General features: G+C 44.8%; 1 protein-coding gene across 3 annotated transcripts in view; it reads left to right on the forward strand.

The window, feature by feature from the left end:
• Positions 1–26,549, forward strand: part of brsk2b (BR serine/threonine kinase 2b) — a 927,534-nt gene that overhangs the window by 572,359 nt on the left and 328,626 nt on the right. For all 3 annotated transcript variants that reach the window (XM_070899634.1, XM_070899633.1, XM_070899635.1), the window contains one exon: positions 2,012–2,158. In XM_070899634.1, the coding sequence (XP_070755735.1) occupies positions 2,012–2,158 (147 nt within the window). The remainder of the gene's footprint in view (positions 1–2,011; positions 2,159–26,549) is intronic.

Genomic DNA, 26,549 nt, shown 5'->3' on the forward strand with positions numbered 1-26,549 from the left:
CGCGCCTTGTGGTGAATGGGTCGTGCCTCTGGGACCAAGTGGATCCGCACCTTCACCCCGGAAAAGTCTCCAAAGCCTGGCTCAAAAAGAGAAGGAAATTTGTTTAGAACCTGTGTACATGAGGCCTCATCGATATGTGATAGTGCTCGGATGTCATCCCAGTTCCAGCGGATTTTGCCCTGCCAGCTCCTTCCAAGCAGTGTGGGGCCATCTCCCGGGACAATCCAGAGTGGTAGTTCATGCACCATGCCCTCGTAGGTGACCTTGACCATGGCGCTGCTCAGGATAGTGATAAGCTCTTTGGTGTACTTCTCAGTTTCGCGTGGATGGGGCTCAGGGCTGGTCTGAGTGCCTTGTTGCACCACAGTCTCTCAAACACCTTTTTACTTATGATGGATTGGCTAGCGCCAGTGTCCAGTTCCATGGCTATGGGTAAGCCATTCAATTTTACATTTAGCATTATAGGTGGACATTTCGTTGAAAATGTGTGCACCCCGTGTTCTTCAGCCACCTCTTCTCTCTCTGCCTCCTCTCTCTGAGGCTCGAAATTGCTTTGATCCACTATGGACCGATCTTCCTCTGCCACATGGTGGTTAGCAGGTTTTGCAGAGCTGGATGTGCTCCATTGTTCCATAGCTCTTGCAAACATACCCTTTGAAGCGGCATGAATCGGCTGAATGGAAGCCTCCACAACACCAACAAGGTGTAAATTGCCTTGCATTCATCCTTTGTTGCGGACTCTGAGTCATTTGGGTCACCTGAGCTGGCAGTTGCAGACTTGTGGTTTCTGCCCGATACATTTCTGCTCGCAACTACAATTCCAGTTAATTTATGAACATTGCTAGCACTTGTTTGCTGAGAGATTTGTTTGGTGTTATCACTGGTGGACATAAACGCCTGTGCTGTCGCAATGGCCTTACTGAGGGTCAGTGTCTACAGTCAAAAGTTTTCATGGAATGGTCTCGTGGCCAATGCTCAGTACAAAAAAGTCTCTGAGCATTTGCTCCAGGTAGTCATCAAACTCACATTGTCCTGCAAGTCGCCTTAGCTTGGCGACGTAGCTCGCCACTTCCTGACCTTCAGATCGCTGGTACATATAGAACCGATACCTCGCCATCAGCATGCTCTCCCTCGGGTTAAGATGCTCCCGAACCAGTGTACACAGCTCCTCATACGACTTATCTGTGGGTTTCACCAGAGCCAGAAGGTTCTTCATGAGGCTGTAGGTCGGTGCCCCGCAGACCATGAGGAGGACCACTCTCCTTTTTGCAGCGCTTCCTCCTCCATCCAGCTCGTTGGCTACAAAGTACTGGTCTAGCCATTCGACATAGGCTTCCCAGTCCTCACCCTCCGAGAACTTCTCCAGGATGCCCACAGTTTGCTGCATCTTTGCGTTGGATTTGTGTACTCATCGGCAGTTGTTGTGTTCCAAACACAGATGAGAATGCACACAGGGAGATTAAAGTAACAGTGACCTCAGTCTTTATAAGACATTCCAGAGTGAGGAACAGGCCTTAGGGACGGCGTATATACAGTGCTTCCATGGGATGCTGGGATCCCTTGGGACTTCAGGGGATGCGCTCCCTGGTGGCGGAACATGGGAGTGCATACTTTACAGATACACAACAGTATTTATGTGGTTTTGGGACGTCCTAAGGTCATGAAAGGTGCTTTACAATAACGACATGCATTTAAAAAGAGCATGAAGGTCATGCAAAATAAACAGGGATACTTGGAAGAAATCAGGACTGGTCATTCCGCTGTGAAATTTCTCCTCAATTATAATTGTCCGATATGTCACCAACCCCCCCACCCCCCCCCCCCCTCCCCCGCAAAGTAGAAAATAGTTTGTAGTTACTTCAGCTAATGGCCATTTGCCCTAAAGCGTATTCAGGAATGTTTTCCGAAAAGGAAATTGCTTTCAGTGTATTTCTAACATAATTCTCTTGAGCTTCTTATCAGTTGGTTTGGTAAACAAGAATGTTAATACTGAGCTTTCCTGGTTTTGTAGGGAGCGTTGCCATTTGACGATGATAATCTGAGACAGTTATTGGAAAAGGTAAAACGTGGAGTGTTTCATATGCCACACTTTATACCGCCAGACTGCCAAAACCTCTTAAAGGGAATGATCGAGGTGGATGCTTCAAAACGCTTAACAGTAAGTATTGGTTTTCTGTTTCTTTGCTCCTCTCTGAATGGTTGTACATTAATCTCTTGTTTGACCATGCAAATCATACACGGTCGTTTCTTTTGAAGACATCAATAAAAAAAAAACTAGTGTGCTCAGGGAATGTATAGTTATGTCACATATATTTCAGAATACGGTGTGTTTTACTAAAATTCAATAAAGATTCATAATACGGTAAGCGTCAGTGTTATACTTTCCCACTTTATTGCATTCTTTCTCACTGCAAATTTAATACCGACATGCCCTGACTAAAACTCTCAATTTAAAAAAAATGAGCTAAGATGCCAATTGGGTTGTCCCAATGAATTGATATCCTATTGAAGAGTCAACAGGAATCTCTAACTAACACTACGAGGTGAAGTGCGATCAATCTTGAAGCAAAAGTACTGTTGTATATAAAGCATCTGCTCTTAGTTGTAAAACTTGGGTTATGGTGGATTGGAGAAGTTGATTGCTTTTCAGCAAAACCGCTGCCCTGGTGGCTTAGTGGGTAACTTAATTGCCCAGTATGAAACTAAATGACACAGACCTATAAGGTTCCAGGTTCTGCACTGTGCTGAGCTAGCTGATCTCAGCCAAATGGTGGGGATGTGTGAACAATAATTAAGTGTCCACCCTTTTCTCCCCGCCCCCCCCGCCCCCCCCCCCACTCCCACTGCTTCAGCACATTTAAGGCTAGGGATGAGAGGGGCAAAATGAGCCAGAGTTCCTAATCCCGATCACTATTCAGAAAACTGTGCTGTGAATGTCACATGATAACAGGATCAAGCTCAACTACAGTGTCCTCCACAGCCAAATAGCCTACCAATTCTCCATGCCAAGGCACACGAGAAGACGGCCATATGGGTGAGGTAATACAAGGTGTGGCGTCCATGTAACCATACAGCAGTGTCTGTTACTATCTTCAGAACAAAAGGGGCTGGATATTTAAGGAAAAGGCTATGCATTTTTAAAATATATCTATCCCGTTGGGAATGCGGTGAGAAAGTTATTAAGTGGGAAAATAAAGTGATGCGAGCCAGTTTTTGCTTTCTCAAACAGCGCTGTATACTTTTGCAAGTGGATATACTAAAATTGATTTCAGGTGGATGTTTGCATTGAATGATGAGATATCATGAGCGAGTTACTCTCAACTCAATTTGCAGAGCAGATACTCTGACATGATGAACAATTGGTTTTCCAAAGCTGCTTTTACATTTGGTTTTATGGCGTATGAGAGCTTCTGGTTCCTACAGTGCAGTTCTTATGCAGCTGCCAGTGACCCCAGGGTAAACCTGCCGGAATCGCTCAGGCCTGCTGTTGGGAAGATTGTTCTTTTGTGAATCTGGCATGGTTGCATAGAATTACATAGTCCCAACCAATTCTCCACGTAAGCACGAGCTCACCCTATTTCCACATCCCTTTATCCCTCTTTCCTTCAAGCTATTCTTAAATGTTGACATGTTCTCTGCTTCAATCACTGTCTCTGATAGTGCACTTCACTTCCTCAAAACCCTCAGTGGAAGAAAAGTTTCTTCTACCCTCGGTTCTAAATCTTTTAGATCTAATCTGTATCTATATCCTTTTGTTCTAGACCCCTCAGTCATTGGAAACAGTCTGTTTCTATTTACTATGCCCCATCCCTTTTGAAAAGGTAACAGAGAGAGTAGACGAGGGTAATGCAGTAGATGTAATTTATCTAGATTTTCAAAAGGCCTTCGATAAGATATACCATAATAGATTAATGAACTGGGTCAGAGAATGCAGTGTCAGGGGACAAGTAGCAGAATGGATAGCTAGCTGGCTTCAACTCAGAAAGCAGAGAGTAGAGGTAAAGGGTAGTTATTCAGAGTCGCAGAAAGTGATGTTCCACAAGGATCAGGGCTGGCAACACTTGTTCACAATTTACATTCATGATTTAGACTTTGGAATCAAAAACACTATTTCTAAATTTGCGGATAACACCAAATTAGTCAATATTGAGGAGGACTGCAACAAATTACAGAGGACATTAATAAACTTGCAGAATGGGCATATAATTGACAAATTAAGTTCAACACAGATAAATGTGAAGTATTACATTTAGGAAGAATAGGGAGGTCATTTAATACTTGGAGGATGCGAGTCTAGGTGGGGTAGAGGAACAAAGGGATCTCGGAGTAAAAATACACAAATCATTAAAAGTTGCGACACAGGTTAGCAAGGCCGTAAAAAAAAAGTAAACCAAGCACTAGGGTTTATTTCTAGAGGTATAGAATTGAAAAGTAGGGAAGTTATGCTAAACCTGTATTGAACCTTGTTTAGACCACACTTCGAGTACTGCGTATAGTTCTGGTAAACATATTATAAAAAAGGTATGGAAAATGGTCCACGTTGTCCAAGGCCTCGTCGTGGATTTTGATAACCGGGGGGCAGTGCTGTGTGGCGGGGGCAGGTTGGTAGAGGACCTTTGTCATACGAATGTTTTGTGTAAGGCCCATGCTCTCGTACGCCTTGGTGAAGGTGTTGACGATGGTTTGGAGTTCGGCCTCTGAGTGTGCGCAGACACAAACGTCGTCTGTGTACTGTCATTCGATGACAGAGGCTGGGACAACCTTGGATCTGGTCTGGAGGCGGAGAAAGTGCAACATCCCCATCGACACCTGGGAATCCCTGGTCCAAGACCTCCCAAAGTGGAGGAAAAGCATCCGGGAAGGCACTGAACAGCTCGAGCCTCTTCGCCGAGAGCAAGCTGAAGCCAAGCGTCGATAGCGGAAGAAACGCGTGGCAACCCAGACACCACACCCTCCCGTTCCTCCAACCACCGTCTGCCCCACCTGTGACAGAGTCTGTAGGTCCCGCATTGGACACTTCAGTCACCTGAGAACTCATTTTTAGTGTGGAAGCAAGTCATCCTCGACTCCAAGGGAATGCCTATGATGATGATGATTATAAAAAAGATATAGAGGCACTGGAGAGAGTGCAGAAAAGATTTACAAGGATGATACCAGAAATGCGAGGCTAACATATCGGGAAAGGATGAACAGGCTGGGTCTCTTTTCTCTTGAAAAAAGAAGGTTGAGGGGTGGCGTAATAGAGGTTTTTAAAATTATGAAAGGTTTTGATAGTGGAGATAGACAGAATGTTTCCACTTGTGGGGAAGAGCATAACTAGAGGCCATCAATATAAGATAGTCACCAAGAAATCCAATAGGGAATTCAGTAGAAAATTCTTTACCCAAAAAGTGGTGAGAATGTGGAACTCGCTACCACAGGGAGTAGATGAACGAATAGTATGGATCCATTTAAGGGGAGGCTAGACAAGCATATGAGGGAGACGGGAATAAAAGGTTATGCTGAAAGATTTTAGATGAGGAAAGATTGGAGGAGGTTCGAGTGGAGCATAAACGCCGGCATGGACTGGTTGGACCGAATGGCCTGTTACTGTGCCGTATATCCTATGTAATCCAAGAATAATTTTAAACACTTGTATCAAATCACCCATTAATCTTCTCTATTCTAATGAAAACAGCTCAAATTTTGTAAGTTTGTCTACATATTTATATTTCCTCATACCAGGCAGCATCCTAATAAATCTATGCTGTACCCTCTGTATTGCACACAGTACTCTAACTATAGTCTTATTAAGGTTTGTATAGATTCACTACTACATTTCAATTTCCATTTTCTATACCCTTTGCCATAAACCCAGTATTCTATGAGCTTTTTTTTAATGGCCTTATCCACTTTAGGTTCTGCTTTTAATATCTTCTCAACCTGAGCCCCCAGACCTCCCTGCTTTCCCTTTTTTAAAATGGCTACTCTCCAGTCCTCCGACATACATCCACTCTGAAAACGCTGAACTATAGACCCAGAATTTCCTGGATGCTTTCGGTAATGAAATAGTCATAGAGCCCGCATTACACCGCAAAAGTCCCAGGAAATTACGGAGTGATTATGCTACTGGGACATTTGTGCCATTCCGTTGTTTTCTAGGAGCAACGTCAAGGTGCTTCCCATGGACAACAGGGCTTGTTATTTTACAGACCAGAACCTCTTTCATTTTATTTATCTCCCTTTTAACCAATTAAGGATTTACTTCCTCCCCAATGTCCTTCTCTTTTGTAAATGCTGATACGAAATACTTGTTAAGTTTCCCTGTCCATTTCTGTTCATGCTGTACTCATTCACTGTCTTTTTACAGGGGTTTCACCTCACAATTAACAATTCTCTTTTAATTGATAATTATTGTAGACACTTAAACCATTCTTTTTAATATCTTCTTAGATTCTAACCTCATACTCCCTCTTTGCTCTCCTCATCTCTCTTTTAACCTCTTTCCTTATTTTCCTCATATTCAATCTTATTTTTATCACTCTAGGATGTCACTAGATGTTCCAGACCTACTCCTCTGGGAGCTGGCAGCACAATCAGAATAGAAGCTGCTCAGGTTAACACTGTCTATTTCAGTTATATGTTTGTGATAATGACGGGGTTACTTGCATATTAAATAAAAAGAACAATGTCAATGGCCCTTCTTATCTTCTCAGTGTTAGCAATAAATTCTAAAACCTTATCTATATGTGATTTTGTGTTTGATTCTGAATTCGATTTTTTAAGAAGAATCATTTTCTATTTGAACGGGCTGGTTATATTTGAATATGTCTGTTAGCTCTCTCAATTTCCAGTTCATAACCTATGATTTATATAAAATCTAATGTAATTCTCACAGTTCCATATGTTCGTTCATACGCACAGTATTGCCATTTTAAATTACTTCATAAAGTTACTTATACCTGAGATGCATAAGATAGTTTTTTGCAGCAGAAATTATTTTAAATTTAAAATTTAGTTTGAAGGTCTAAAAGAGCAATAAGTCTTTATCGAAGGTCGATAAAAGCATCGAGAATCTTGAACAAAACAAGATGCTGTAAGCTAGGGATGAGGTTTAAGGTGCAGTTTTGGGATACTGTGGGAGGAGTGCAGTATTGCTTTCGACTCACAGATCTAAGATTGCCTGGTGCCATTACTGGAAGCCATGGAGGAGATCATTTTCATTTTTCAGCACTTTGTAATCCTTCAGGGTAATCAGCAGAAGATCATTTATACAATGTAATTAGAAAGATGATTGACTACTCTGCTGTAACAAGAATATTAGAAATCTAACTTGAAGGTAATGGAGGAGCCAAACCAAATTCTTCTTCTTTGTTTGTAATAGCACCGTTTAGACATGCTACAGCACATAATGCTTCAATTTTAGCTAAAGGGTATTCAGGACACTGAGTATGAAAAGGTTGTAACTGCACGTTGATTAGAAGCACTGCAATTGTTTTGAGATCTTTTGCATTTAAGGTTATTTACTAGTAAATTACTACAGCCTGCCCTCCCCTTTCACAGCCTGCCGACATGTTGAGGTGGGAACCTCTGTAGAGCGATACACATCACTATTTTCAGATGTATTTTATCTCATTTATTTTTAGATTGCTAGTTATTTACTCAAACATTTGCAGCTCTGCCTCATCTTCCTTTTTGTCCCTGAATGTTGAGCCATTTTAGTTGAGGATTGGATTAAATGCAAATTACTGCTCGATGAAGATAAACACAACTCTGGCTTCTCTTAATGTATTGATATCAGAACTTTTCATCTCATTTAGCAAATGTTATACCTACATATTAATGTATCACTCACCCCAACCCGCCAAACTGTTACGGACTCAGTAAGCCCCTAGGAATTTGTCACTAATCCTACCTTGGAATATTGGGAACTGCCACTTGTACTCATGTTAACCTGTATAGGAACTGAAGGCATGGCCACTAAATTAACTGAATAAGCAACTATCCAGAGCCAAAGTGTATGGGAAAATGGATGCATACCCACTGAACCACCTCGACAATAGACTTACACCACAACCTGGTATGGGCAATGGATACAAACTGGCTAAATCAGCACTTCATTTGGTTAGCACAGCAAATGTGAGATATGCTTTCCAGTACATATTTCTTTTTGTACTGAATAAAATGTTATTAACACATCTCCATCCAGTTACCAGAGTATATGATCAAACCTAAATTGAAATATAGAAACATAGAAAATAGGTGCAGGAGTAGGCCATTTGGCCCTTCGAGCCTGCACCACCATTCAATAAGATCATGGCTGATTATTTTTGCAACTTCAGTACCTCATTCCTACTTTCTCTCCATACCCCTTGATCCCTTTGGCCGTAAGGGCCACATCTAACCCCCTTTTGTATAGATCTAATGAACTGGCCTCAACAAATTTCTGTGGTAGAGAATTCCACAGGTTCACAATTCTCTGAGGGAAGAAGTTTCTCCTCATCTTGGTCCTAAATGGCTTTCCCCTTACCCTTAGACTGTGACCCCTGGTTCTGGACTTCCCTAACATCGGGAACATTCTTCCTGCATTTAACCTGTCCAATCCCATCAGAACTTTATATGTTTCTATGAGATCCCCTCTCATTCTTCTACATTACAGTGAATATAAGCCTAGTCGATCCAGTCTTTCTTCATATGTCAGTCCTGCCATCCCGGGAATCAGTCTGGTGAACCTTCGCTCAATAGCAAGAATGTTCTTCCTCAGATTAGGAGACCAAAACTGCACACAATATTCAAGGTGTGGCCTCACCAAGGCCCTGTACAACTGCAGTAAGACCTCCCTGCTCCTATACGCAAATCCCCTCGCTATGAAGGCCAACATACCATTTGCCTTCTTCACCGCCTGCTGTACCTGCATGCCAACTTTCAATGACTGATGTACCATGACACCCAGGTCTCGCTGCACCTCCCCTTTTCCTAATCTGCCACCATTCAGATAATATTCTGCCTCTCTGTTTTTGCCACCAAAGTGGATAACCTCACATTTATCCACATTATACTGTATCTGCCATGCATTTGCCCACTCACCTAACCTGTCCAAGTAACCCTGCAGCCTCTTAGCATCCTCCTCACAGCTCACACTGCCACCCAGCTTAGTGTCATCTGCAAACATGGAGATATTACATTCAATTCCTTCGTCTAAATCATTAATGTATATTGTAAAATAGTTGTAAATAATGTTTACCAATAAGAACACTTACTGAGCATCCGATAAAAACCCAGTGGTGGTTTTGTTTTCATTTGACTATGCAGTCTATGGTCGCCTCCAGAAATCAAAATCCTTAAAACTCTTTGGCTAAGCTTTTAGTCACCCTTGTAATCTCTTTCTTTGGCTTGGGTCCATTTTGTTTGAAGTGCTTTTTCTACATCAAAGCTGCTTTGTAATGAAAGTTTTGGCATCAAAAATAGGAATGATTTGATAAAATTCAAAATGTTCTCAAATTTGTGAGCTCATTAATTTAATCCATTTAGTAAATAAGATAAAATTAAAACAGAAAGTTCTGGAAATACTCAGCAGGTCAGGCAGCATCTGTGAAGAGAGAAACAGAGTTCACGTTACTGGTCGATGATCTTTCATTCGATCTGGAAGATGTTGGAGATTAACAGCTTTTAAACAAGTAGGGAGCCAGGGGAAAGGGGAAGGCAGGAATGAATAAAAGTCTGTGATGGGGGAAGGGATTAATTGGCAAAAGGGATGATGGTGCAAGGCAAAGGAGGGTGATAATGGGACAAGTAAAGAAACTAAAGATGTGTCCAGAGGAGGTGTAAATGGTTACAGCAGAACCAAAATTAAAACTGGCAAAGCAGAGTAGACTGCACCTCCATTGGGAGTCTGGTAGAAGGAAAAAACAAATCGATACCAGGGGAGTAGGCCGACCTACCTGTAGTGTTCCGACTGGGGAATGTTAGAAATATGCCAGGTTAAGGCTATCTCTATTCACTCTAACAATCAGGATCGACTGTAAAACCAATCTGGTGGATATATTGTGTTTAATCAGAATTTAAGATGGAATATAACACATTAGCTATAAAGCAAAAACATTCAACCGTAACAGGTAGGTGATACTGATTCCAATCGAACAAATGGCTGATGCTCATAAGCAGTTCTCTTCAGCTTGTAGTCTCTTTCTCTGTCTAGAGCTTCCTTCGGTAAAGCATGCGATCACTCTCGAAGAGTGTTCGACCAGCTTGACTTCTGATCCGCTCTCCCCTCACACTGTCTGTGACCACAAGCTTCCAGGAGGTCACTTTTAACCTATTTTTAGGGGTGGAACTGAACCTGGATATTGATGACATTTTGTCCTATAAGAGGTTCCCCTAAACCTTAATATCCAATAAGACTTCCAGTTCTTTGTCTCGATCCTTGTTTCAAGAACCCCCCTTAAACATGACTTACGATTCTAGCCATATGTCATTGTTTATGCCTTATCGAAGTCACTTTTCTGTAGAATTCCTTTGATATCTCTCTGTTTATACTAACCCAGGGGTTCTTCCTGTGGAAAACATTTCATATCTCTTTCGTCTCATGAAGCCAAACCAGAAAACTGCTTGCCCCAGAGCCATTATCTCTTTTACGATGTAGCAATATGTTTACATTAACACCTACAACTTCCATTCATTATCTTCGCCAGTAGTTTTGCTCAGGTAATTTCAAACCCTACCCTTCGCATTATGCATAGAATATACCTCGGAACTCCTACCTGGCAAGCGAGCCCCAGGTGGGCAGAGGAAACGTTTCAAGGACACCCTCAAAGCCTCCCTGATAAAGTGAAACATCCCCACCGACACCTGGGAATCCCTGGCCAAAGACTACCCTAAGTGGAGAAGAGCATCCGCGAGGGCGCTGAACACGTTGAGTCTCGTCGCCGAGAACAAGCAGAAATCAAACGCAGACAGCGGAAGCAGCGTGTGGCAAACCAGACTCCCTACCCACCTTTTCCTCCAGCGAGAGTCTGTTCCATTTGTGACAGACTGCAGTTCCTGTATTGGACTGTTCACTTTTAGAGTGGAAGCAAGACTTCCTCGATTGTAGGGACTGCCTATGATGATGACATAAAATATATAAACCATGTTCAAGTCTTAACTTAAAAACAACAGTTAATCGCTTAGCAATAGGGATGTTGTACATAGTAAAAAGAATTATACCCTCCATTTCTAAGTATTTCTCTGATTCGAATAGATATTCTATCTGCAGTTCAAAACAATGATTTAAACACAGCATTTGTATCAGTTTTATACACTTTTAGGCATCCTTGATTTCTCACAGGAACCAACTCATTCCTTTCCCCTATCCCCAGAAATACCGACGCAGCATGGAACCCAATACTGCACGCAGCACTCTCACTAATGTCCCAATAAAACCTCAGTTAGCATGCAGTGAAGCACTGGACTGAATATTATTGGAAGCATTTTGAGACTTTAGGGAGGATACAAGCAGAGTCACTAGAATGCTACCTGGTATGGGGAAATACAAATATGAAGAAAGACTTGAAAATTTAAGCCCTTTTTCATTGCAACAATGCAGTTTATCGGCAATATGAGAGAAGATTTTTAACTTATGGAAGGATGGGACAGGGAAATTTGAAACAGATTGTTTCCACAAATTGAGGGATTTGGAACAGGGAGCCATAGATTTGAGATTAGATGTAAGAGTTTTGGACAAGACAAACTTCTTTACCTTAATATCCTACAAAGCAGACTTTGCAATCAGGGAGGAAGAGTGTGAAATATTAGATGAAATAAACAGAGCAAGAGAGAAAATATTAAGGGAGCTAGGAGTTAAATTAAAAAGTAGGACCTCAAAGGTAGTAATCTCAGGATTGCTACCAGTGCCACGTGCTAGTCAGAGTAGGAATTGCAGGATAGCTCAGATGAATACATGACTTGAGGAATGGTGCAAGGGGGAGAGATTCAAATTCCTGGGACAATGGAACCGGTTCTGGGGGAGTTAGGACCAGTACAAACCGGACGGTCTGCACCTGGGCAGAACCAGAACCGATGTCCAGGGCGGAGTGTTTGCTAATGCTGTTGGGGAGGGGTTAAACTAAAATGGCAGGGGGATGGGTATGATCTATCTCACACTACTGTATATAACTGTATCTTACCATGCTATACATGACTGTAACTAGATAGGGCCTGTAACCACAAGCATACTTTACCACCAGGGGTGCACTTGCAGGAGACACTGCATACCTGTCCCACACAGGTATATAAAGGCAGGTCTCAGGCAAGTGAGGCATGCGAGAGCTATGAAATAAAGATGCAGGTCCAGAGTGACATTGACTTCAAAATATGCCTCATGTAAGTCTGTACTGCAGGGTCAGGACTTTACAGTGGCGACGAGTTACGGGATCACAGAATCCACAGAATGGCTACCAACGGCTCAGATGAGAAATACATTGCTGGAGACAATTGGGAGGACTTTATAGAAAGGCTCCAGCAAAGCTTTGTAACCAAAGACTGGATGGGCAACGATAAGGCAGACAAGAGAAGAGCCCATCTCTTGACCAGCTGTGGCTCGAAAACATATGCCCTATTGAAGGACCTGCTGGCACCTGAGAAACCAGCAAGCAAGTCGTTTGAGGAATTAAGCACACTGGTGAGAGACCACCTGAAGCCAGCGAGCAGCCTACACATGGCCAGACACAGGTTTTACAACTACAGACGCTGTGTGGGCCAAAGCATACCCGACATCGTGGCGGAACTTCGGATGCTGGCTAGTTGATGTGAGTTCTCCAATGAACTAAGGAGAGAAGTACTGAGAGACTTTTTTATTGAAGGAATAGGCCACGCAGGCATATTCCGAAAGCTCATAGAGATCAAGAACTTGACCCTAGAGGCAGCAGCACTGGTCGCACAGACATTCTTGGCAGGAGAAGAAGAAATGAAGTTGATCTATACTGCGGGTACGACAACTAACGAAACATCGTAACAAGGGGTTCACAGCGTGAAACAAGCCGCTACCCCCACACACAGACAAAGGCAGGAGAGCAGGCCTTCAACAGCAGGCAGTGGCACCAGAAGCCATCAAGGGCCACATGAACGGCCGTTCACACCTCATCAACCCACAATGTAAGCAATCAACTACAGACTGAGAGAAGCTCAAGAGAGATCAGCCAGAGGCAGCTCATCCTTCTGAAACAATGGAAGCGGTCTGTGCTGGAGATGTGGGGGAAGGCACTCAACAAGGGGGTGTCGATTTCAGCATGCTGTTTGCAGAAACTGCAACTATACAGGGCATCTGGCTCGCATGTGCAGAAAAACAGAAGCTCGGCTAGTATATGAATCGAAAGCGGACCAGAAGACGGTGGGGACAGTGCCCGGGACGCTGAGGTACAGCGGGTCAACGCGATCAATGTCCACTGTTCTTACAACAAAATGCCTCCAATAATGATGAGGGTCCTACTCAACGGGATACCCGTCAACATGGAACTGGACACGGGAGCTAGTCAATCTCTCATGAGCGGCCAACAATTTGAACAGCTGTGGCCGCACAAAAGCAACAGACGAAAACTCACAAGGATCGACACCAAACTAAGGACTTATACCAAAGAAATCGTCCCAGTCCTTGGCAGCGCCATGCTCTCAGTCACACACAAAGGGACGGTGAACTGACTTCCCCTGTGGATTGTCCCCGGAGATCTCCCAGCACTGTTGGGGAGAAGCTGGCTGGCAAAACTAAATTGGAAATGGGATGATGTTCACGCCATGTCGTCAGAGGAACGGACCTCCTGCTCACCAGTTCTAAGTCGTTTTGAACATCTCTTTCAGCCAGGTGTGGGCACCTTCAAAGGGATTAAAGTTAAAATCTACATCACACAGGATGCCAGACCGGTCCATCACAAGGCTAGAGCTGTGCCTTATGTGATGCGGGAAGGCATTATCTCACCCGTAGAATTTAGCAACTGGGCAAGTCCCATCGTCCCTGTCATGAAGCCTGATGGATCCGTATGAATCTGTGGAGATTACAAGTCTACCATAATACAGGAACAATACCCGTTGCCCAGAGCGGAGGACCTATTTGCCACGTTGGCTGGAGGAAAACTTTTCTCGAAACTAGATCTCACATCTGCGTATATGATGCAAGAACTGACTGAAGAGTCTAAGCTACTCACCACCATCAACACACATCGAGGCCTTTTTATGTACAATCGATGCCCATTCGGCATCAGGTCGGCAGCTGCTATATTCCAGCGCAACATGAAGAGTCAGCTCAAGTCCATCCCAGGGACGGTTGTGTTTCAAGATGACATACTCATCCCGGGCAGGGACACCGACTCCCATCTCCGCAATTTGGAGGAAGTACTAAGTCGATTGGATTGGGTAGGGCTAAGAGTTAAGAAATCCAAGCGCCCGAGGTTGAATTTTTGGGCAGAAGGATTGCCGCTCATGGAATCCGTCCAACAGAATCCAAAACCGAAGCAATTCATCTGGCACCCAGGCCCCGGAATGTCTCGGAACTGCGCGCCTTTCTCGGGCTACTCAATTGCTTTGGGAACTTTATGCACAACTTGAGCACGCTGCTGGAGCCTCTCCACGTGTTACTCAGAAAGGGGTGCGATTGGTTTTGGGGGGATGCCCAAGAACGCGCCTTCAATAAGGCACACAACCTTCTATGTTCCAACAGTGTTTTAGCCTTTTTTGACCCAGGTAAAAAGCTAGTTCTTACATGTGATGTGTCAGCGTATGGGGTCGGGTGCGTTTTACAGCACGTCAATGATGCGGGTAAATTACAACCCATTGCTTATGCCTCCAGGTCACTTTTGCGGGCGGAGCGCGGGTACGGTATGGTTGAGAAGGAGGCGCTCGCATGCGTGTATGGTGTCAAAAAGATGCACCAATACCTTTTCGGGGCCAAGTTTGCATTAGAAACTGACCACAAACCCCTCACGTCCCTGCTATCCGAGTGCATGGCAATAAACGCCAACGCCTCGGCACGCATTCAGCGGTGGGCACTCATGCTGGCATCTTACGACTACACAATAAGGCACAGACCAGGCACAGACAACTGTGCCGACGCGCTTAGCAGGCTACCCCTGGCGACCACAGAAGGGTCCGACGAACAGGACTGTAAGATGGTCATGGCAATCAATGCCTTTGAATCCACAGGTTCGCCCATGACGGCTCGCCAAATCAGAGCCTGGACGACCAGCGACCCCACGTTATCTCTAGTTAAAAGATGCGTTTTAACTGGTGACTGGGCAGAGGCTCGCGATGCCTGCCCCAAGGAGATCAAACCTTTCCATAGACGCATGCATGAACTATCACTACAAGCAGGCTGCCTGATGTGGGGCAGCCGAGTAGTTATGCCCTTGCGAGGCAGAGAGGCGTTTGTCCGGGAGCTCCACCGCGAGCACCCAGGGATCGTCCTTATGAAGGCCATAGCCAGATCCCACGTCTGGTGGCCTGGCATTGACGCGGACTTGGAGCTCTGCGTTCGGCGGTGCACCATTTGTGCCCAACTCAGTAATGTCCCCAGGGATGCCCCCCTAAGCCCCTGGCCCTGGCCCACCAAACTGTGGTCGCGGGTGCATGTAGACTATGTGGGCCCATTCATGGGCAAAATGTTCCTCCTAATCATCGATGCATTTTCAAGGTAGATCGAGTGCACCATTTTAAACTCGAGCCCCACCTCCACCACTGTGGAGAGCCTTAGAACCATGTTTGCAATGCACGGAATTCCTGACATATTGATCAGTGATAATGGTCCGTGCTTCACCAGCGCAGAATTTCAAGATTTTATAGTTGACCACGGCATAAATCACGTTAAGACGGCACCGTTCAAACCGGCCTCCAATGGCCAGGCGGAGCGAGCAGTGCAAATCCTTAAACAAGACATGCTAAAAATCCAAGGTCCCACACTGCAGGGCCGCCTGTCGCAACTGCTGCTGGCATACAGATCTCGTCCGCATTCGTTGACTGGGATTCCCCCCGCGCAACTATTGATGAAACGGACCTTAAAGACTAGGCTCTCGTTAATCCTCCCAGACATGCATGAAATAGTTGAGGCAAAGTGCCGGAAGCTAACTGAGTACCATGACCGAAATTCGAGGGGGAGGTGGAATGAGATTGGGGACAAAGTGTTTGTGCTAAACTATGGCAGGGGTCCCAAATGGCTTGCAGGGACAGTAACAGGCAAGGAAGGAAACAGGCTACTGGTTGTACAAATGGACAATGGCCAAACCTGCCGGATGCATGTAGACCAAGTAAAAAGTAGATTCACCAACAACCCTGAAGAACCAGTGGCAGACTGCAATGTGGAATTCACACCACACCTGATGGACAGACAGAGGGAACAACCTGAGGAAAGGGCAGTCTCAACAGACAGCCCAGGCGAGATACCAGCAATCACACTGAACGAAACAGACAGCCCAGGTGAGATACCAGCAATCACACCAAAAGAAAAACAGGCACCAAGGCAAACAACTGAACCACAACTAAGACGCTCCACGTGAGAGCGTAGACCACCTGAGAGACTGAATCTATAAAGACAATAAGACCTTGAGGGAGGGTGATGTCATGTATCTCACACTACTGTATATAACTGCATCTTACCATGCTATACATGACTCTAACTAGATATGACCTGTAACCACAAGCATACTTTACCACCAGGGGTGCACTTGCAGGAGACACTGCATACCTGTCCCACACAGGTATATAAAGACAGGTCTCAGGCAAGTGAGGCACTCGTGAGCTTTGAAATAAAGGTGCAGGTCCAGAGTGACCTTGACTTCAACATGTGCCTCGTGTAAGTCTGTACTGCAGGGTCAGGACTTTACAATGGGAATCTATGCAGGGAGGCTGAGGGAAGTAAAAAGGGGGCAGAAGAAAAAAGGTAGGAAGGAGAAAAAAAGCAAGAGTGGTGGGCAGAGAAATCAAGGGCAAAAATCAAAAAGTGCCACATTACAACATAATTCTAAAAGGACAAAGAGTGTTAAAAAAAACATGCCTGAAGGCTCTGAGTCTAATGCGAGGAGCATTCGTAATAAGGTGGATGAATTGACTGCGCAGATAGCTGTTAATGGATATGATGTAATTGGGATTATGGATACATGGCTCCAAGGTAACCCGGGCTGGGAACTCAACATCCAGCGGTATTCAATATTCAGGAAAGATAGACAGGAAGGAAAAGGAGGTGGGGTAGCGTTACTGGTTAAAGAGGAGATTAACGCAATAGTAATGATGTGGAACCTATACGGGTAGAGCTGTGAAAGGGCAGAAAACGTTAGTGGGAGTTGTGTACAGACCACCAAACAGTGGTAGGGAGATTGGGGATGGCATCAAACAGGAAATTAGGGACGCGTGCAATAAAGGTACAGCAGTTATCATGGGTGATTTTAATCTACATATTGATTGGGCTCACCAAACTGGTAGCAATACGGTGGAGGAGGATTTCCTGGAGTGTATAAGATATGGTTTTCTAGACCAATATGTCGAGGAACCAATTCGAGAGCTGGCCATCCTCGACTGGCACTTGTGTAACGAGAGAGGATTAATTAGTAATCTGGTCGTGCAGGGCCCCTTGGGGAAAAGTGACCATAATATGGTAGAATTCTTCATTAAGATGGAGAGTGACACAGTTAATTCAGAGACTAGGGTCCTGAATTTAAAGAAAGGAAACTTTGACGGTATGAGACGTGAATTGGCTAGGATAGACTGGAGAATGATACTTAAATGGTTGATGGTGGATAGGCAATGGCAGACATTTGAATATCATATGGATGAACTACAACAATTGTGCATCCCTATCTGGCGTAAGAATAAAAAAGGGAATGTGGCTCAACCGTAGCTAACAAGGGAAATTAGGGAAAGTGTTAAATCCAAGGAAGAGGCATATAAATTGGCAAAAAAAAGCAGCAAACCTGAGGACTGGGAGAAATTTAGAATTCAGCAGAGGAGGACTAAGGGTTTAATTAGGAGGGGGAAAATAGAGTATGAGAGTAAGCTTACAGGGCTGACTGCAAAAGCTTCTATAGATATGTGAAGAGAAAAAGATTAGTGAAGACTAATGTCGGTCCCTTGCAGTCAGAATCAGGTGAACTCATAATGGGGAACAAGGAAATTAAGACCAATTGAACAAATACTTTGGTTCTGTCTTCATTAAGGAAGACACGAATAACCTCCAGAAAATACTAGGGGACCGAGGGTCTAGCGAGAATGAGGAACTGAGGGAAATCCTTATTAGTCAGCAAATGGTGTTGGGGAAATTGAAGGGACTGAAGGCCGATAAATCCCCAGAGCCTGATCGTCTGTATCCCAGAGTACTTAAGGAAGTGGCCCTCGAAATAGTAGATGCATTGGTGGTCATTTTCCAACATCCATGGACTCTGGTTCAGTTCCCATGGATTGGAGGGTAGCTAATGTAACCTCACTTTTTAAAAAAGGAGGGAGAGAAAAAACAAGGAATTATAGATCGGTTACCTGACATCGGTGGTGGGGAAATTGCTGGAATCAATTATTAAAGATGTAATAGCAGCATATTTGGAAAGAGTCACAGGATCGGTCCAAGTCAGCATGGATTTATGAAAGGGAAAGCATGTTGACAAAGCTTCTAGAGTTTTTTGAGGATGTAACCAGTCGAGTGGATAAGGGAGAACCAGTGTATTTGGACTTTGAAAAGGTCCCACACAAGTGATTAGTGTGCAAAATTAAGGCACATGATATTGGGGGTAACATATTGACGTGGATAGAGAACTGGTTGGCAGACAGGAAGCAAAAAGTGGGAATAAACGGGTCCTTTTCAGAATGGCAGGCAGTGACTAGTGGGGTGCCACAGGGTTCAGTGCTGGAACCCCAGCTATTTACAATATAAATTAATGATTTAGACAAAGGAATTGAATGTAATATCTCCAAGTTTGCAGACGACATTAAGCTGGGTGGCAGTGCGAGCTGCGAGGAAGATGCTAGGAGGCTGCAGGGTAACTTGGACAGGTTGGTGAATGGGAAAATGCATGGCAGATGCAGTATAATGTGGATAAATGTGAGGTTATCCACTTTGTTGGCAAAAACAGGAAGGCAGAATATTATCTGAATAGTGACAGATTATTAAAAGGGGAGGTGCAACGAGACCTGGGTGTCTTGGTACATCAGTCATTGAAGGTAGGCATGCTGGTACAGCAGATAGTAAAGAAAGCAAATGGCATGCTGGCCTTCATAGCGAGGGGATTTGAATATAGGAGCAGGGAGGTCTAACTGCAGTTGTACAGGGCCTTGGTGAGACCACACCTTGAGTATTGTGTACAGTTTTGTTCTTCTAATCTGAGGAAGGACATTCTTGCTATTGAGGGAGTGCAGTAAAGGTTCACCAGACTGATTCCCGGGATGGCAGGACTGACATATGAAGAAAGACTGGATCGACTAGGCTTATATTCACTGGAATTTAGAAGAATGAGAGGGGATCTCATAGAAACATATAAAATTCTGACGGGATTAGACAGGTTAGATGCAGGAAGAATATTCCCAATGTTGGGGAAGTCCAAAACCAGGGGTCACAGTCTAAGGATAAGGGGTAAGCCATTTAGGACCGAGATGAGGAGAAACTACTTCACTCAGAGAGTTGTGAGCATGTGGAATTCTCTACCACAGAAAGTTGTTGAGGCCAGCTCGTTGGATATATTCAAGAGGGAGTTAGATGTGGCCCTTATAGCTAAAGTGATCAAAGTGTATGGAGAGAAAGCATGAATAGGCTACTAAAGTTGCATGATCAGCCATGATCATATTGAATGGTGGTGCAGGCTCGAAGGGCAGAATGGCCTACTCCTGCACCTATTTTCTATGTTTCTATTAGCAGCTTTGAAAGTGAATAAATCCCCATGCCCGGATGAAATGTATCCCAGGCTGTTAAGAGGAAATAGCAGAGGCGTTGACCATCATTTTCCAATCCTCTCTGGCTACAGGTGTGGTATTGGGGGAAGCTAATGGAGTACCTTGGTTTAAAATCATCATCATATGCAGTCCCTCGGAATCGAGGAAGACTTGCTTCCACTCTTAAAATGAGTCCTTAAGTGGCTGAACAGTTCAAACGAGAGCCACAGTCCCTGTCACAGGTGGGACAGATCGTCAGTGAGGGTAAGGGATGATGGGACAGATTTGCCGCATGCTCTTTCCGCTGCCTGCGCTTGATTTCTGCATCCTCTTGGCGATGAGACTCAAGGTGCTCAGCGCCCTCCTGGATGCACTTCCTCCACTTAGGGCGATCTTTGGCCAGGGACTTCCAGGTGTCGGTGGGGATGTTGCACTATATTGGGGCGGCTTTGACAGTGTCCTTGTAATGTTTCCTCTGCCCACCTTTGGTTCGTTTGCCGTGAAGAAGTTCCGAGTGGAGCGCTTGCTTTGGGAGTCTCGTGTCTGGCATGCGGACAATGTGTCCTGCCCAGCGGAGCTGATCAAGTGTGGTCAGTGCTTCAATGCTGGGGATATTGGCCTGGTCAAGGACGCTAATGTTGGTGGGTCTGTCCTCCCAGGGAATTTCTAGGATCTTGCAGAGACATCGTTGGTGGTATTTCTCCAGCGACTTGAGGTGTCTACTATACATGGTACATGTCTGTGAGCCATACAGGAGGGCGGGTATTACTACAGCCCTGTAGACCATGAGCTTGGTGTCGGATTTGAGGGCCTGGTCTTCGAACACACTTTTCTTCAGGTGGCCAAAGGCTGCACTGGCACACTGGAGGCGGTGTTGAATCTCATCATCAATGCCTGCTCTTATTGATAAGAGGCTCCCGAGGTATGGGAAATGGTCCACATTGTCCAGGGCCATGCCATGGATCTTGTAGACTCGGGGGCAGTGCTGTGCAGCAAGGACAGGCTGGTGGAGGACCTTTGTCTTACTGATGTTTAGCGTAAGGCCCATGCTTTTGTACGCCTCAGTAACTACGTCGACTATGTCCTGGAGTTCAGCCTCTGTATGTGCGCAGATACAGGCGTCATCCACGTACTGTAGCTCGACGACAGAGGTTGGGGTGGTCTTGGACCTGGCCTGGAGACTACGAAGGTTGAACAAGTTCCCACTGGTTCTGTAGTTTAGTTCCACTCCAGTGGGGAGCTTGTTAACTGTGAGGTCGAGCATGGCAGTGAGGAAAATTGAGAAGAAGGTTGGGGCTATGACGCAACCCTGTTTGACCCCGGTCCGAACGTGGATTGGCTCTGTAATGGATCCGTTGGTAAGGATCACGGCCTGAATGTCATCGTGAAGCAGTCGGAGGATGGTGATGAACTTTTGGGGGATCGTGGCAACACCCTCACTCCAAGCTCTGCCACCTGCTCGACTATGTCATCATCCGAGCCAGGGATCGCAAGGAAGTGCGCATCACCCATGCCATGACAGGAGCTGACGACTGCTGGACGGACCACTGCCTAATCCGATCCATCATTGTCATCAATATAGCCCCAAAACGGAGGGGGCAGCTGGAGCACTTAAAGACCCAGTTATTAGAGAGCTCTATACAGTCAGCGCCTCACAGCTAACCTGGTGTGCTTTGATGACCCCGAGACGCAGAATGCCCACAGTGCTTGGTCTGCTCTCCAGGCCTCCATAACCAGTGCCTGCAAAGAGACGCTCGGTCACTCAACCAGAAAACACCAGAACTGGTTTGATGAGAACGATCAGGAGATCCAAGAGCTAATAGATCGCAAGCGCAGGGCATTTCTGAGCCTTGAGCAACAACCCAACTCGGGAGCAGCAAAGCAGCATTACAGATGGCTGAAGGCTGAGGTCCAACAAAAAACCTGGGACCTAAAGAACAGATGGTGGATGAGGAAAGTACAAGAGATACAGCAGCTGGTGACAGCCATGATGTGCGAGGATTCTTCATCGCAGTCAAGGCCACCTACAGTCCAAACTCCCAAGGCCCCACCCCGTTGCTGGCCAAGAATGGGGAAACATTCATCAAGGACACCGAGGCAGTCAGGGCCCGCTGGAAGGAGCACTTCGAAGATCTCCTCAGTCGAGGTTCTGCCTTTGACTCGAGTGTTCTCGATTCCATCCTGCAGCATGCGATCCGCCACCACCTCAGTGAGACACCAACACTGCACGAGGTAGAAAAAGCCATAAGACAGCTTAAGAACAACAAGGCTACAGGAGCGGATGGAATCCCTGCTGAGGCACTGAAGTATGGCGGAGAGGCATTGTTGGCATGAATACATAACCTCATCTCTCTCATCTGGAGGGAGGAGAGTATGCCGGGAGATCTCAGAGATGCAGTGATCATAACCATCTTTAAAAAAGGGGACAAGTCCGAATGCGGCAACTACAGAGGAATCTCCCTGCTATCAGCCAACTACAGAGGAATCTCCCTGCTATCAGTGGAAATATCCTCTCTGCATGCATCTTGTTGTCGCAAGAATCCTCCTCAACCGTCTTCTCCCTGTGGCTTCGGAGCTCCTCCGAGAGTCACAGTGCAGATTTCATCTCCTACGGGGCACAACAGACATGATTTTTTTCAGTGCGACAGCTGCAGGGAGCAGCGCCAGCCCTTTTACATGCCTTCTTCGACCTTACAAAGGTCTTTAACACTGTCAACCGCGAGGGTCTATGGAGCGTCCTCCTCCATTTTGGATGCCCCCAAAAGTTCGTCAATCTTGGTTTAAAAACGGAGAATGGAAGAGACCGAGTAATTACAGGTCTGTCAGCCTAATCTCGATGGTGGGAAAATTATTGGAAAAAATTCTGAGTCAAATAAATCTTCATTTAGAAAGACACTGATTAATCAAGGACAGTCAGCATGGATTTGTTAAGGGATGGTTGTGTCTGACTAACTTCATTGAATTATTTGGGGTGGTAATAAGGAGGGTCGATGAGGGCAGTGCGTATGATGTAATGTATGTGGATTTTAGCAAGGCTTTTAATAAGGTCCCATATGACAGACTGGTCACGCAAGTAAAAGCCCATGGGATCCAGGGTAAAGTGGCAAGTTGGATTCAATATTGGGTCAGAAGCAGGAAGTAATGGTTGATGGGTGTTTTTGACTGGAAGGCTGTTTCTAGTGGGGTTCTGCATGGCTCAGTTCTAGGTCCCTTGCTTTACATAAGAACATAACAAGTGGGACCAGGAGTAAGCCATTTGACCCTTTGAGCATGCTCCGCTATTTAATAAGATCATAGCTGATCTGATCATGGACTCAGCTCCACTTCCCTGCTCGCTCCCCATAACCCTTTATTCCCTTATCACTCAAAAATCTGTCTATTTCCGCCTTAAATATATTCAATGACACAGCCTCCACAGCTATCTGGGGCAGAGAATTCCACAGATTTACAACTCTCAGGGAAGTAATTCCTCCTCATCTCAGTTTTAAATGGGTAGCCCCTTATTCTGAGATTATGTCCCCTAGTTTTAGTTTCCCCTATGAGTGGAAATATCCTCTCTGCATGCATCTTGTCCAGCCCTCTCATTATCTTACATTTTTCGATAAGATCACCTCTTATTCTGAGCTCCAATGAGTATAGACTCAACCTACTCAAACTATCTTCATAAGTCAAACCTCTCACCTCCGGAATCAACCTAGTGAACCTTCTCTGAATAGCCTCCAATGTAAGTGTATCCTTCCTTAAATACGGAGACCAAAACTGATACCCTGTACAATTGTAGCAGGACCTCTCTGCTTTTATATTCCACCCCCACCCCCCCCCCCCCTTGCAATAAAGGCCAACATTCCATTTGCCTTCCTGATTACTTGCTGTACCTGCATACTAACTTTTTGTGTTTCATGCACAAAGACCCCCAGGTCCCTCTGTATTGCAGCACGTTGCAATTTTTCTCCACTTACATTATAATTTGCTTTTCTATTTTTTCTGCCAAAGTGGATAACGTCACATTTTCCCACATTATACTCCATCTGCCAAATTTTTGCGCACTCACTTAGCCTGTCGAAATACCTTTGCAGATTTTTTGAGTCCGCCTCACAATCTGCTTTCCCACCCATCTTTGTATCAGCAAACTTGGCTACATTACACTCGATCCCTTCATCCTAGTCATTAATATAGATTGTAAATAGTTGAGGCCCCAGCACTGATCCCTTCAGCACCCCACTAGTTACTTTTTGCCAACTGGAAAATTACCCATTTATCCCGACACTCTGTTTTCTGTTAGTTACCAATCCTCTATCCATGCTAATATATTACCCCCAACCCTGTGAACTTTTATCTTGTGCAGTAACCTCTTATGTGGCACCTTATCGAATGCTTTCTGGAAATCCAAAAACAGCACATCCACTGGTTCCCCCTTATCCACCCTACTCATTACATCCTATAAGAACTCCAATAAATTTGTCACACATGATTTCCCTTTCATAAAACCATACTGACTCTGCTTGATTGAATTATGCTGTCCCATATGTCCTGTTACTACTTCCTTAATAATGGACTCCAGCATTTTCCCAACGACAGATGTTAAGCTAATTGGTTTATAGGTTCTTGCTTTCTGTCCGTCTCCTTTTTTAAATAGGGGTTTTACATTTACGGTTTTCCAATCCACTGGGACCTCCCCAGAATCCAGGGAAATTTGTTAGATTACAACCAATGCATCCGCTATCTCTGCAGCCACTTCTTTTAAGACCTTAGGATGTAAGCCATCAGGTCCAGGTGACTTGTCCGCCTTTAGTCGCATTATTTTACCGAGTACTACTTCTTTAACGATAGTGATTGTATTAAGTTCCTTCCTCCCTATCGCCCCTTGATTATCCATTATTGGGATGTTTTTAGTCTTCTACCGTGAAGACTGATACAAAATATTTGTGCAACGTCTCTGCCATTTCACTGTTCCTCATTATTAATTCCCCAGTTTCAACTTTGAGGAGACCAACATTTACTTTAGCCACTCTTTTCCTTTTTATGTACCTGTAGAAACTCTTACTATCTGTTTTTATATTTCGTGCTAGTTTACTTTCATAACCTATCTTCCCTCTCTTTATTATTTTTTTAGTCATTCTTTGCTGGCTTTAAAAAGTGTCCTAATCCTCTGGCTTCCCACTAGTTTTGGCCACATTGTATGCCCTTGTTTTCAATTTGATACCATCCCTTATTTCCTTAGTTAACCACTTGGTTATCCCTTCTCTTACAGTCTTTCCTTCTCATTGGGATATATTTTTGTTGAGCCTTATGAAATATCTCCTTAAATGTCTGCCACTGCTCATCAATCGTCCCACACTTTAATTTATTCTCCCAGTCCACTTCTGTCAACTCTGCCTTCATACCTTTGTAGTCTCCTTTATTTAAGCTTAGGGCACTGGTTTGAGATCCAACTTTCTCACCCTCCAACTGAATTTGAAATTCGACCATGTTATGGTCACTCATTCCTAGAGGATCCTTTACCAGGAGATCATTTATTAATCCTGTCTCATTACACAGGACCAGATCTACGATAGCCTGCACCCTGGTTGGTTCCGCAACGTACTGTTCAAAGAAACTATCCTGGATACACTCTATGAACTCTTCCTCAAGGCTACCTTGGCCAATTTGCTTTGTCCAATCAATATGGTTAAAATCGCCCATGATTATTGCCGTTCCTTTTTTACCAGCCTCCATTATTTATTGATTTATACTCCATCCTACAGTTTAGCTACTGTTAGGGGGCCTATAGATCACACCCACCAGTGACTTTTTCCCCTTATTATTCCTTATCTCCACCCAAATTGATTCAACATCTTGATCTTCTGAGCCAATATCATTTTGTGGTATATATCAATGATTTAGGGTGCGAACTTGGTCAACGCCAAGGCCCGGCCAAATGACCGCCGAGAGACTTGGCAATACTTTGGCAGCGAGATTCCTCAAAAAGATCTGCAAAGACCGCCCGGCGTCAAAAAACCAACTTGTGCCCTGAATGTGGGCGGCAGTGGGCGGGAGCTTCCAAACTCGACAGCAAATGCAATCCTCGCCAAAGTGTCGCCGAGGATTGAATCGGGCCCAGGGAGGGGGAAAGACATGAAAATTAAAATTTACACAAAAAAAATCCACTGGAAAACCTTCAGGGGACCCCATTCACCTGAATCCCTGTTTAAAAAAAAAAAGAAAAGAAGTTCACTAACCTTTTTTTGCAGGTCTTCATATTTACCATTGGAGTTAGACCTGCCTCCAGGCAGCGGTCCTTCCGCCTGCTGCCGCCAACTCCCGCCTGGAGCAAACTGACAGCTCGGCGGGTGGAGGACATTTATTCACCTTGTGCGCTAGCGGACCTCAGCAGCGGTTCCCAGCGGTCCACCCCTCCCGCCAGCGGGAGGCCTAGCGGAAACTGGCACCGAGGGGAGCCCCCCACAAAACTCGGCGGCAGCGGGCGGTGAGTGCACCAAGTTCAGGGCCTTATCCTTGAATGTAGGGCTTATGATTAAGAAGTTTGCAGATGATACTAAAATCAGCTGTGTGATTGATAATAAAGAAGAAAACTGTAGACTGCAGGAAGATATCAATGAACTGGTCAGGTGGGCAGAACAGTGGCAAATGGAATTCAATCCGAAGAAATGTGAGGTACTACATTTGGGACAGGGAATACACATTAAATGGTAGGACATTGAGAA

This window comes from Pristiophorus japonicus, chromosome 14 (assembly GCF_044704955.1).
Source record: "Pristiophorus japonicus isolate sPriJap1 chromosome 14, sPriJap1.hap1, whole genome shotgun sequence".
Classification (NCBI taxonomy): Eukaryota; Metazoa; Chordata; class Chondrichthyes; family Pristiophoridae; genus Pristiophorus; species Pristiophorus japonicus.